This window comes from Uranotaenia lowii, chromosome 2 (assembly GCF_029784155.1).
Source record: "Uranotaenia lowii strain MFRU-FL chromosome 2, ASM2978415v1, whole genome shotgun sequence".
Lineage (NCBI taxonomy): Eukaryota > Metazoa > Arthropoda > Insecta > Diptera > Culicidae > Uranotaenia > Uranotaenia lowii.
In genome coordinates this window covers 75,341,274-75,355,181 of record NC_073692.1, presented here as the reverse complement: position 1 = coordinate 75,355,181, position 13,908 = coordinate 75,341,274, and the positions used below count along the sequence as shown (strand labels likewise).

The 13,908-nt window shown below is 37.3% G+C and overlaps 2 protein-coding genes across 3 annotated transcripts in view; both read right to left on the bottom strand.

The window, feature by feature from the left end:
- Positions 1 to 13,908, bottom strand: part of LOC129748713 (zinc finger protein 235-like) — a 406,374-nt gene that overhangs the window by 178,089 nt on the left and 214,377 nt on the right. The gene's annotated exons all lie outside the window — the stretch shown is intronic.
- LOC129748712 (HEAT repeat-containing protein 1 homolog) lies at positions 2,606 to 9,291 on the bottom strand. Its single transcript, XM_055743401.1, has 5 exons — positions 9,202 to 9,291; positions 7,961 to 9,149; positions 6,470 to 7,893; positions 2,891 to 6,407; positions 2,606 to 2,828 (listed from the first exon to the last, which is right to left on the bottom strand). The coding sequence occupies exons 2-5, from the start codon at positions 9,142 to 9,144 to the stop codon at positions 2,636 to 2,638; spliced, it is 6,318 nt and encodes a 2,105-aa protein (XP_055599376.1). The 5' UTR covers positions 9,145 to 9,149; positions 9,202 to 9,291; the 3' UTR covers positions 2,606 to 2,635.

The window sequence follows — 13,908 nt, the reverse complement described above, 5'->3', positions numbered from 1 at the left end:
GAAGATCAAGAGGTCCCTAAAGAATTGGACAAAGTTTTTGTAAAGAATTTAAATTTTACTGAAGAATTTCCTTTGGACTACAAACAAATTGCTCGGGAAACTAAAAGGGATAGTTTTACTTCCAAAATATTAGAATACTTGGAAAAAGGTTGGCCAAAACGGTTGGAAAAACAATTTAAAAATGTGTATTCTGCTCATCAGGAGTTAGAACAAGTTGAAGGATGTTTGTTATTTCAGGATAGGGTGATAATTCCATCCTGTTTAAGGCAACCAGTGCTTAAAATGCTTCATTCCAATCATTTGGGAATAAGCAAGCTCAAGCAATTAGCTCGTAGGACAGTTTATTGGTTCGGTATGAACAGAGATGTTGAAGAATTTGTTAAATCATGTCATTTATGCACTGAATCAAATGTCGTAAGTAAACCTGCTAACTATTCCCAATGGATTCCAACAACAAAGCCCTTCAGCAGAATTCATGCTGATTTTTTTCATTTGGATAAAAAAGTGTATTTGATAATTGTTGACAGCTACAGTAAGTGGATTGAGCTAGAATATATGAAAACAGGAACAGATTGTAAAAAAGTTTTGAAAATATTCATGAATATATTTGCCAGATTCGGTCTTCCAGATGTCTTGGTAACCGATGGTGGGCCACCATTTAACTCGCATGAATTTGTAAGATTTTTCCAACAGCAAGGAGTCCTGGTGATGAAAAGTCCTCCCTATCACCCAGAAAGCAACGGGCAAGCGGAGAGAATGGTGCGTCTTATTAAAGATGTTTTGAAGAAGTTTCTTTTGGATCACCGGATTAGAAAACTAGATACCGATGAGCAAATTGCTTACTTTTTGTTCAATTATAGAAACACCTGCGTTGGCAATGAAGGAGAATTTCCGGCAGAACGTTTACTGGGGTATAGACCGAAAGGATTAATTGATTTATTAAACCCCAAATGTAACTTTAAAGCACATTTAAAAGAATCAGACAATGATAATCTTTTACCAAGCCTTCCGCCTAAAGAAAACAAGGTCGAACCAGATCCAGATCCTTTTGATAATCTTACTAAAGGAAACGTCCTTTATTATAAAAACAATAACAAAACAGAGTTTCAGAAATGGATTCCTGTAAAATTTTTAAAAAAGGTTTCAAATACTATTTCACAGGTCATATTCAACGGAAGAATTATTTTGGCGCATAGGCGGCAATTGAAATTGGCCCCCAAGATTCAACGAAGAGCAACAGTAAATTTTGTCATCAACGAAGAAATCAACACATTGTCACCTGAACATGGATCGCATAACTCAAAAAGAAGAAGGGAGGAGAATGATGAAATGGACCAGTTTGCTTCTGATACCAGTTCTGATTTTTATGGTTTTCCGGCAGAGTCGTTCATATACAACAACGCTGAGCAAATGGACAACACGGAAGGCATTGACTCATTAATACCGGTAGTCAGAAGATCAGCCAGGATTTTGAAGAAGCGTCGAAAATCGGATTTTGAATATTACTAAGATGGATTAGTTTCAATTTTTATCTTTTCCAAGAAGTGTTTTTTTTAAAGTTATTCCTTTGCTAATGCATGTTCGAAGACATGCTTTCGATATTGTTGGATAAGTTTTGTTTAACATATTGTTTTTGCTTAATGGATGGAGAAGTTGATATAACCAGATTTAGCGTGTAAGCGCTTTCGGTAAATTGAACAACCCTATCGAAAAGAGATGAATATCATGAAGAGACATTCTCTGAGAGAAACCTGAAGCTTTGTATGAAATAAGAATAATACAGTCACTTCTATTCTGGCTATTAACCTGAACACCCGTGTTATCTTTTTAGTGTCACGAAAACCCCATTTTTACAGTTTATAAAACAGACAAATCTGGGCACCTGGCAACCCAGCATACCTCCATCAAAAAGCAGGCAGGTTTCCAATTCACGTTTCATGCGAGCTTTCAAGCTCTAAAGTTCATCCAAAACAGGCAGGTTTCCAATTCACGTTTTATGCGAGCTTTCAAGCTCAAAAGTTGTGTACAAGCTTGCACACAACTACATGCAGCTTTAGCTATCGCGGTTTTAGAATCCATCTCTTTCAAGCTTTCCCAAATACAGGGCAGCTTACCCGAGACATGCTCAAATGTTGCAAAATTACATGTAGAAATATTTTTAATTGTTAAAAAAATCATTTGGTTTAAAATCCTAACCAAAAAAAAAAAAAAAATTGTTTAAAACAAAGGGGTATGTGCATCGCTGAGAAATATGTTATTAAAATTTAATAAAGCAAAGGTCGTCTTGTGATTTTTTACAAAACCCATAATCACTTTTCTTAATTGTTAGAGCTTATGTATAGGTAGTCATTTGATACTTCAAACCGTTAAAAAAATAGGAAAATTAAAATATTTTGTTTCAGCGGATGTTGAGATTTCTCAATGAGAACATAAAATGAATGGAATTATGAAAACTTTCTAAGCCTCATTTTTTCTTATTCAAACAAATAATTGCAACATGTAAATAAAGAGATTTTTTTGAATATCAAATACCTATGTATAAAGTCTTCAATTTTATCTCAAAAGTTATTTATTAAAGAAGTTTGTTTTGAATGAAATTAACAAAAAAACATAAATTGCATATCAATCTAATCCATTACAGATATTTGTGCAACTCCTCTCCGGTAACTTTCTCCACAAGCCGAATGGTCCGTTTGACCGCCTCCTCGACGGCTTGATTCTCGTCTTCCTGCAGCTCGGCCAGGAACGGAATCGTTTCCGGCAGCAGAGGAGCAAAGTTTTCGCCAATTTTGCGAGCCACCTCGGTACACGCCTCCAGTGCGAAAAGTCTGAGGAAAGATGTGTTTTGAATGAAAATGTGTTGAAGAAAAAACTGGTTAAGGGGATTTACCTGACTTCGGCGTCATTATTTCGGGTCTTCAGTAGAACCTGATGGTTGAGCTGCCGCCACAGAGTGTCATCTGCAACAACAACGGTTAGCTGGGCCAAACAGTCCACCACGAGCTGTCGAATTTCCGGTTCCTCAAAGATAATAACGTTTTCCAGTTGATCGACGATTGGTTGCAATAATTGATCGAAACGAAGAGCGTTGATGAAATTCTGATTGTCGTGCAGCAAAATGCTGTGCAGCGTTTTCAGGATGTATCGAATGAGAGTTACGTTTTTTGTTGGCACTGTGAAGAACAGTTCATCTTCGGAGCCGGTTTTGGAAGCGTTGGTGGCATCGAGAAGTTTGGTAGCGTTTTGGATCAGCTCACTAGCAAAAAGCACGAACAAATGCTTAAGGGCATCGGCCACGTGGCTTGATAGATTGAAAAAAGTGATGGCACGATCATTGCTGGACGAATCACGATTGGCCCACTCGAAGACTTTGTAGTACAGTGGCCGGAAGGTACTTTCCGAAAGTTTTAGAATCAGTACCACGAACGCTTTGATCACGTGTTCTTCAGCAATGTCGATAGATTTGGGGAGGAACGTGGCCGTTGAAGCATTGTCGCAACGGAACTGAAGGGCTGATAAAAAGAACTCTGCGAGTTCAGACTGAAGAGCGTTGAATTCATTTGATTGCAGTTCGTTGAAGGAATTTCCAAGAAGTTTCATAAGAGGACCAATGGCTCCTAGCTCACCAGTTTTCACCAACTCTTTATAACTGCCTTCCACCGCTGGAATCAGTAGACGCAATGGGATAGTCGTAGCTAGTTTTTCCATTATTTGAGCAAGTCTAGTTGAAATATTGGTTAAACGAGGATCGTTTTCACTGGGAAGTTTCGCCTGAAGTTTTGATATTCCCACGATGATTGACTTCAGATATGGACTGAGGAATCTCGACAAGGTGGTGATCAATTTCAGAATCGAAGTCACGATACTGCTTGTAAGAAGGTCAAAACAATCTTCCAGCTCTACTTGCCGGGTGATGAATTTCGTAAGCTTCGGTATATACTTCGGTAGATAGGATATTGAATGTGGAGCGACATTTACACTCAGCTCACCGATGCAGAGGATCAACGAAGCCAGAACATGAGTATTGCCCTTGTAATCCACAAATTGCTCTATTAATCCTTCGAGCACTTGCTTGAACTGTACAGGATGTTTCTGGGCCAAGATTTTGGAAAGATGCTTCAAAGTTAAATACGACTCCTGGGCAATTTTCAGCCTTATTGAGTTGCTCCCAATCACTTCTTCCTCAGTCAGAATGCCTTGAACCGTAAGCAACAATGGAGACAGCAGATCCAACAGCTTAGGGTTATGTGATTCGTCAAAGTAATCTTGGCTGTTCTGTAACTTTTTGTTGAAAATGTCTATTACCTTCAAACGGATTATCAGGGTGCGATGCTTAAGAAGACCAGCAAATACGGTTATCATCATATCCGGAGCCAGCAGCGAAATCGTTCCTTCTAAAATTTCATAGCACATGGCTAGTGAAATTTCCCAATAGGATTTCTCCTTTTCATCATTTTCACTACGGGCTTTTTCGACAATTTTCGAGACTACATTAATGTAACCCAGACTGCCAACAATCAGATCCCGGTAGCAAACTTTCATTGAATCGGCTCCTTGTTCGTCCAATACCGCAATTTTATTGATCACATGGGTGGATCGGATCAAAGTGCTCACAAACATGCTTGTAGAGTAACGATAGTGTCGCAAATGTTTGTTTGAGTGGGACTCCAAGCTAAATATCTCCTCATCAACGGTATCCAAATCCATAACATCCTTTTTGGTTTCGATTTTTACTGGTAGATCCTTGATGTAGTTGATCAGATTGGTACAGGTTTCAACAACAACGTTCGGTTCAAATTCTCTGGAAATATTCATAGCAATCTCTAACCTTTTACTAAAATTGGGAGAGTATTCAGATTCGATTTTGTGTCGTTTTTTGCTCGCTTTCTTGAAGTCTTCTTCCATGTCCGCTTTTTTACCGCCTTTAACGACATCTGATTCCAGAAGAACTCCAAGAAACATCCACAGATACTCAGATGAACCAAGCGTTTGAATCAATTTGGAATACAGCGGTACTCGACGATGTTCCGGAACATCCAGGATAACATCGGCAAATATCTTCAATATAGGAATCACTCGTTCGTGGTTATTTTTACCATTGGATTTGCGATCAACGGCTAAGGTAGGAATGATTGTTTCGATAATTTTAGAAATGATCTGTATGCTGTAGACGTCTTCCTGGCGAACGATGGATGATCCCATAAACGTGAATATTTCCATCATGTTGTGCAGAACTTGTTCCGGAACCAGATGAGCTACATGTGACAACAAAAGCAGGGCGTGGTGATGGGTTTGAGGATTTTGCGTTCCTCGAATGCATTGGACTATCAAGTCTACCTTAAAAATGCTGTTTGATAGCGACGAATTTCCGCTAGCATCAGTGCAGCAGTTCAGCATTAAAGATAGTAGCATTTGCTTGACATATTCAACGCCCGATTGTTCTTCGAAGTTCAGACAAGTTTTGAGCACTTCAAACAACTTAGGAATCAGCAGCTGAACATTTATCAATTGTTTTTTATTTTGCAAAAGTTCCAATAGTGTAACACCACGTTTCCATTCATTTCTAGAAAACAGAGATTCGTTGGAAACTGTTTTATCCTTCTTTTTGCCCGTGTCTTCTTTGTTAGAATTTTGCATCTCATCCAATAGCTCCAAAATTAAGCCAGAATCAAGCTTTATGTTTTTAAACATCTTACCAGCGGCTGAACTAGTTTCTTGGTTCTGAGCAGTAGTAACAGCTTCCACTACCAACTTTAGCAGTTCACGAGCATAATTGTCTGAAAAAGTTCCGAACATTTCCTCTCCGACCGACTCAATCATCAACACTGCAGTCGAAACGTGCTTCCGCTCAATGCTGACCAACGGTAAATGGTTCCTCAAAGCCATTGCCACGAATTGTTGGCATTGTTCATTCCTTACCAAATTAGCACTTGTATTAGGATTAATTCTTCCCAACAGCAACTTCAATAACTGAGACTCACAAGCAGTAAAAACTGCTGGTCGGTTATTGCTCCTCAAAATTCGAACTCCTCGACCAACCATCTTTGAAAAAATATTTTCATCGTCAACAAGCTTCAGCAAATCAAGCACACCAGCCGCCACATAGTCCGGTGTTATCTCAGCCACTCCTTGCTCCAATAGCTGATTCAAAATGCGCTGCAGAGCACCACTATTGTCACAGGAAAAGATGGTAAACAGAATCAACGAAACCTGTTCCCCATCCATGGCCAGCTCTTCACGTCGTTTGATGAGTTTTCGCAGAAACGATCGGTGGCTGGCTTCAAGCTGACAACAATCCTCACCGGCCATCAGTTCCAGACTTTCCAGGGCACACTCACGGATTATGGATACTTCCGAAGTTAGGCCCAGCAAAACATTCAATAGTATAGAAGGTTTCAATTCGAAAGCTGAAAATTCATGAAAATTTTACTATAAAATAGTGAAATAAAATGGTGTGAATTCCACTTACCAACTTTTTTCAGCATACAATTCAGAAGCTTAAAGGTTTTGACCTGAGTTTCCGCTGAAAAGTTTGTCGAGTCCATCTTACGATTCTGTTGTATCAAAGGAAGCCCGTAGAAGTTGGTTAAAAATTCCACTCTTTCCTCTGGTTTAGGATAAAGCATCTTCAGGAATTTGCTCAGCTCATTTCCGTACAGCCGTTTCATTTCCAGGTACTTGGGAGCAATTGAAAAATATTGATTCAGGAGCATGTTGAAAATTTTCAGCTGCAGTTCGTAGGATTCCGAGCGATTCGAAAGATCCGTGGAACTGGTGTCAAATGTTACACGTTCAAGTAGATATCCGGTGACAAGAACATAGATGTCCAACGGAAGCTTGTTAGCCCTTAGACAACTGAGGTTGGAAGAACTCACAAATTTAAATTTGTTGCAGAGATATTTGTTGGCAAAATCGAATACTCGAGAGACCAAACTTAAAGGGGCATTTTTGGGAATTGATGATGTTGCCAGTAGAATACTGAAACAAACTTGAGTAGCATGCGCGTGTTGTGTCGAGCTAAGGGTCTTTTCCAAAGAGTCCAGAATTGATTCATAATCAATGTGTTTGCAGTTGCCTTCAGAAAGCATAAGAATGTTGATTTTTTTCGAAAATTCCGAATTAGAAACCTGCTTTGCCAAACGTTCTTCAACTTCGCTATTGTCCAGCGGAAAAAGAAAAGGGTACAACGCAATCACGATTTTGTTTAAATCGGCCCCTTCATAAAGTTGTTTGTTGGTGAGCATTTCAATCACGCTTGGGGTCACAGCTTCCCAGATGTTTGAATAACGCAAGCATTTTAATGTAATCTTGTACAATTTATCAACCAATTCTTCAGGTCCGATAAGTTTCATCAAATTCTGAAGACCCAACTTCAACACTTCAGTGACAACTTCCGGTCCGTGGTCTTCCAGACGTTCTTTTATGCTATCCTTAAGGAGGTCACAGTTTCCATCACTTTTCAAACTGATATTTTGGAAATCTTTAACCAAATAACGCACGGCATCAACTCGTCGATCAACATCATAGTGGAATAGATCTTCAAAAATGTTGGTATCATTTTTGTTGTAGGTGTTCTTCATCAGGAATCCTAGTACGTTTCTCAAAGCATTCCGCTTATCCTGGCTAAAATTGCCTTGACCCTTCATGATCCGTTTGACGACAACATCGAATGCGTTCGGGTATTGGTTCTCCATGCTTCTCAGGAAGTCCGAATACCAACGGGTAATTTCTTCACCCTTTCGTTCGAAATCCTCTTCATCCGAATCTACTAGGCTGATTACTTCGGATGACGATGAGTCCTCCCGTTGGGCGGAAGCATAGCTCGTCGAGGACACCGGTGCCGGTGCCGGAAGCGAACTCTCATTTTTATGGAAGTATGAATCCAAAATGCACCTAGAAAAGATACAAGTTATAATAAAGGAAACAGATTAAAAATCCTTACAAAACAGTTAATACTTACTGAACCAAAATTTCCGCTTCCGTTTCGGTCAACGTCAGCTCCAGCAACAACTCCTGACAAAATTTCTTGCAAGCGTCACGCTGCTGTTCTCCAGCGCTATCCTCTTGCTGGCAAACCTTCAAACAGGTTCCCAAAATAGCCCGGATCAGAACAATCACATTGATTCCGTTGTTCTGCTTAACCCGGCTGAGGGCTTCGGGAAACCATTTGGCGGCGATAATTGAATCAACGACCGACTCCGAGAGGTTGTCTCCCAGCTGGCTTTGCTGTGTTTGAACGATCAGAACCATCAACATTGCTGCGTTGTCTGCTAGTGACGGGTGCAGTAGGACACACAAACGAGTGAGAAATGTTTCTAGCGTTTTACGGGCAAGGAACGTTTTCGTTACCAGATGCCCGATTATCATATAGGTCGCTGCCGTTAGATCCAAGGATTTCGAGTTCAGCCCTTTAACAAGAATTCTAAGGATGGCTAGGACAAAATTCTCGTCAATCGATTCTTTATTGTCCAGAATTCCGATTGTAGTTGTGCAGAAGAAATTGATCATTGCCTGGAGGATGTTGGCCTTGTAATCAAGTTCCTTGACGGCATTTTCTAGAAACGTGCTAATAGATTTCAGAAATTTCGGTGAACCAGCTCCATGATTAAGAATGGTTTTTTTGGCCAGAGGTGTGCCACTCTTTTTCACCCCGTTTAGCCAGAAAAGTGGGTCGTTCTTTCCTGATATGCTCAGGGTTTGTACGCATCGAACAAAAATAAGCGTTTCGTGATACGGCAGTATGAGATTGACAAAATCTTCACGATTGAACTCATGGATACTGTACCGTCGAATAAGCCACTCCAAACATTTGTGAGCCGGTTGCAGCATAAAATACGGGGACAGGTGGAAGAAAAACTTCCTTATGTTGTTGTCCAGCTTCTGGTTCAGGTCCTTGTTTTCAACCGTTCGCTGAAGATCGATCGAACTTTTATCGAACAATGTATCTTCGAATTGAGCAAAAATCGGATTGATCTGCATCAATTCCTCCAAGCCATCACGACCAATATCGTAGATCACTTCCCGATCCTTGGTTGCGGCTTTGTCAGCTTCGAACAGAATCGATGGTTTCTTCCGGCTGTCGAATAGCACGGTTGTTTGCGGTGCAGCCAAACGCTGCAACTGTGCAGCTAAACTAGTCGACATTTTGCCTACAAACGCTCTGTTAGTGATGAGAATTATGATATCTGATGATATACATACCTTTTACAAGAGAAAAATATGAATTTCAGCCGAAATACGATAAAAAACTAAAATGCACGTGTGAAAAACCGAAAAAATCAAACAGTTCTGAATTATTTTGACAGGTTCGAGCGCGTGTTTCTACCTTTCTTCACAACTGAGAGCGATGAGAGTATTTCGGATCAAAACAGAGAGCAAATTCTCTCAAGTTGTATGGTTTGTGCATATGCTAAGCACCCAATATTGCACACAACCTTATCGTCCAACTTATTGCGTGCTATTTGTTGAACAAAACCTTGCTTCTAACATATTACGCAATTGACATCCCAACCCTGATTGAAAAACGTAAAACGTCCAACAAAAAACGAACAAAATACAGCAGAAAAAATATTAACCTCCGATTTTTTATGAATGCTGACGAAAACAACTATTAATTTTGTAAATTTTGACAATTTTGACAATTTTGACAATTTTGAAAACTTTGACAATTTTGACAAATGTGACAATTTTGACAATTTTGACAAATGTGACAATTTTGACAATTTTGACAATTTTGACAATTTTGACAAATGTGACAAATGTGACAATTTTGACAATTTTGACAATTTTGACAATTTTGACAATTTTGACAATTTTGGCAATTTTGACAATTTTGACAATTTTGACAATTTTGACAATTTTGAAAATTTTGACAATTTTGACAATTTTGACAATTTTGAAAATTTTGACAATTTTGACAATTTTAACAATTTTGAAAATTTTGACAATTTTGACAATTTTAACAATTTTGACAATTTTGACAATTTTGACAATTTTGACAATTTTGACAATTTTGACAATTTTGACAATTTTGACAATTTTGACAATTTTGACAATTTTGACAATTTTGACAATTTTGACAATTTTGACAATTTTGACAATTTTGACAATTTTGACAATTTTGACAATTTTGACAATTTTGACAATTTTGACAATTTTGACAATTTTGACAATTTTGACAATTTTGACAATTTTGACAATTTTGACAATTTTGACAATTTTGACAATTTTGACAATTTTGACAATTTTGACAATTTTGACAATTTTGACAATTTTGACAATTTTGACAATTTTGACAATTTTGACAATTTTGACAATTTTGACAATTTTGACAATTTTGACAATTTTGACAATTTTGACAATTTTGACAATTTTGACAATTTTGACAATTTTGACAATTTTGACAATTTTGACAATTTTGACAATTTTGACAATTTTGACAATTTTGACAATTTTGACAATTTTGACAATTTTGACAATTTTGACAATTTTGACAATTTTGACAATTTTGACAATTTTGACAATTTTGACAATTTTGACAATTTTGACAATTTTGACAATTTTGACAATTTTGACAATTTTGACAATTTTGACAATTTTGACAATTTTGACAATTTTGACAATTTTGACAATTTTGACAATTTTGACAATTTTGACAATTTTGACAATTTTGACAATTTTGACAATTTTGACAATTTTGACAATTTTGACAATTTTGACAATTTTGACAATTTTGACAATTTTGACAATTTTGACAATTTTGACAATTTTGACAATTTTGACAATTTTGACAATTTTGACAATTTTGACAATTTTGACAATTTTGACAATTTTGACAATTTTGACAACTTCGACAATTTGGACAATTTTAACAATTCTGTCAATCAAAATCTCAAAATTTTACGGTTGTTTTGCTTCACCTGCAATCGTAGCAAAATACATTTTCAATCATCCAGACTGAATTAGATCACATTTATGACTTATATCACGAAGCCAACAATTTTTGGGAAGCCAATGCAGCCTCATAAAATTTATTTCAATCCAACATGGTTTGATGAAAAAAAAAACGAAATAAAATGAGCCAACCTCCTCACCATATCAATGCATAATTTATTCAGACGGCATTTTCCGATCGCAAGGATGAAGCTTAAACGAAAAAGTAGCAACAAAAAATAAACGTTTTAGGTCGACGCGATTCCCCGAACGGGTCAAATCCCAAAGGGTGACACTCTTAGGTAAATTTATGATGCCATGTTTCGACTTTGGTGATGTGTTTTGCATCGAATGTCAGCAGCATCTTACACATATCCATCCGCTCAATGATGGAACCACAAATATGTACGCCAATCACTCAAATTGCCGAGCTGGGAGCGCACTCCTAGAAGGGATGTTTGAAATTTCTCGTTTCGATAAATTCTTATTTTAAGGTTTTGCTGACAATAGGACTTTATATCATCTGAGAAATTATTAACTTGAAGAAGTTGAAATCCAATCAAATAAAATAAAAACCTAAATCATGACATTTTTAATTTTATCTTATGCTCACTGATAACCGTGCGCCTAAATTTATACTTTGAAATGATGGAGGAATTTGTCGATGAAGGTTAGCATTATTAAACGCCTACATGTAAAATAATACAAATTGTTTTCAAACATTTTTTCTGGTATTTTTTTATCTTTGGATGATTCATCTGTAAATTTCGATGACAAAACAAAATTAATCTCACGATTTTTTTGGGAATGGCCAACGTTGGTTAGAATTAAATTGGACAAATTTACATAAATTTTTCTGAAGAATAACAGAAAAGTAAAACCGATAAAGAAATGAGCAGCCCACCGCTTCAAGATGTGGATACCCTTTTGCGTTTATGGTTTTTTTTTTCCTACTCTCAAACCCATCCTGAAGAAAACGGTCACGCGAAAGGCCGTCGTTCAGGTCCTGCAGGAATAGAAATATTACCTTTTTGATATGGATATCATTTGGATATGATATGAGTTAAGGGCAGGCAGCAGCAAAATACGTCCAACAAAATACTGCAAACCTTCAAAGGTGTGACAGTTTTATTTCTGATCCTACAGCTCAGTTCAAAGTCTCCCGCCTCGGAGGATTTCGAGCGCTCTCCCTGTGAAGGATGGGAAACGTTCAATTTGATGTGTGAGGTACCCAGCACATTCCCGTATAACCAGGACGGGCAAGGAAACATTTTTTCTTCAATTTCTTGTCGCAATTCCACCTTACCCTGAACGATCCTTTGGTTCAATCGTTTCAGCTCAAGTTGCTTGTTTTCCTCAAAGGAATTATGAATATTATATGAACGGGGTAACGTAACATGCATGGTTGGGCCAAACGTTTTCCAATTCGATAACCGGTATGCATCAGAAAAGTTTCCAAGGTGTCCAAGCCGTTTTCCCGGAACGTGTCCTTCTTCTCGGTTGACGGGTTTATTTTGATGCTGATTTGAAAGCATGGTGTCTTATTAATGGTAGATTATTAGGATTGGTTTAAGACGTATTTTACATCTTAGAAACTTCGGGCCAACTGTGCATGAATCATTGAATTTACATTCGAGAGATTTACCGAAGAAAAAAAATTGATATCAATGATATAACTAAGTATTTTGGATTATAAATGATATCATCTTTCGACAAAATTATTCCAAACTGTTCAAAAAAGCTTTGGGAGCATGGTTGATTTCAAGAAAATGGTTCAATATTGTTTCATGCTCAGTATAAAAGTTTTGAAAAGTGGATTGAAAGTTGACGTTATTTGACACATTTTCGCATCTTCAGGTTCTCAAACTACGAAACCTAGACTTTTTGATGAATTTTCTGTTTTACAAACGTTCAATCAATTTACAATTTCTCAGTTTTTCTTACACCTTAATTAAACCTTGCGCTGGATTTTGACCTACTGATGACCTCGTGAGAGTTGACTCATTCATCTCTTTATGTTGTTTGAGCCAAGCCCTATCGCTCTTTCAACATAACGGGGGTATCTTCATAAATTCCACCCCATATGGCTTTCATTGATTTTAAATAAAGTGTCATATTTCTATTTTAAAATTTGTTTAAAAAAAATTCCGATTATTATCCAAGTGATCTTCGCTTGTGCAACACAGCGTCATGTTTGACATCGCTAGTGCCGACTCCTCTTGGCAAAATTGTTTTTTCCAATGACCCATTGGAAACATTTGAATTTTACATAAACTTTCAGCAAGATGTCGTTGCTAAGATGTATTAGCTAAGATCGAATATTTTTAACGATAGGAATGTTTTGAGTCAATAACACAAAATTTAATTTCAATCTATTGACCAAATTCCCCAGCAAACATTTTTGTAGGTATATTTCTCAACAACTTTGTTATACGTCTCATATACATTATAGAATGATCGTATAAAACTCGAAAAAACAGCATTTACCCACCAAAGGAGAGGCAATATACAGTACCGTTCATAATTGTATAGAAATTGGAAGCACGCGCACTGTCACTTCGACTTTGAACTTCCATAACTTTTGACTCTGATGGTATTTTTTGATCAAATTTTCTGCGTTAGATAGATCAAGTATCACACTATTATAACACAAAATTTGAGCTTTCTGCAGTTCTATAGAAATCGCATTTTTAGGTTCATGCCTTAAAAATTGCACCTCCCGTAACTTTTGATCTCATCAACAAAACTTTCCAAAAACTTCAGACATGCTTACTTTATATTTCAACAATCACTCTGCAAAATTTTAACAAAAAATGTAGTTTAGTTCCTGAGATATTGCAATATGAATGAGAAAAGTCCAAAAAGTCCGATTTTCGTAGAATGACTGTATCTCAGGCCACACAAACTCCAGAAAGCTCAAATTTTTTGGTATAGCAGTGTGATAGTTGATCTATCTAACTCAGAAAATTTGATCAA

What these genes read in the sequence shown, in the direction of transcription:
- LOC129748712 (XM_055743401.1), bottom strand. Translation starts at nt 9,144, where the DNA reads ATGTCGACTAGTTTAGCTGCACAGTTGCAGCGTTTGGCTGCACCGCAA. An exon ending in TTGTATGCTGAAAAAAGTTG is followed by an intron (nt 6,408 to 6,469) that starts GTAAGTGGAATT and finishes ATGAATTTTCAG; the next exon opens with CTTTCGAATTGAAACCTTCT. An exon ending in AATAATGACGCCGAAGTCAG is followed by an intron (nt 2,829 to 2,890) that starts GTAAATCCCCTT and finishes ATCTTTCCTCAG; the next exon opens with ACTTTTCGCACTGGAGGCGT.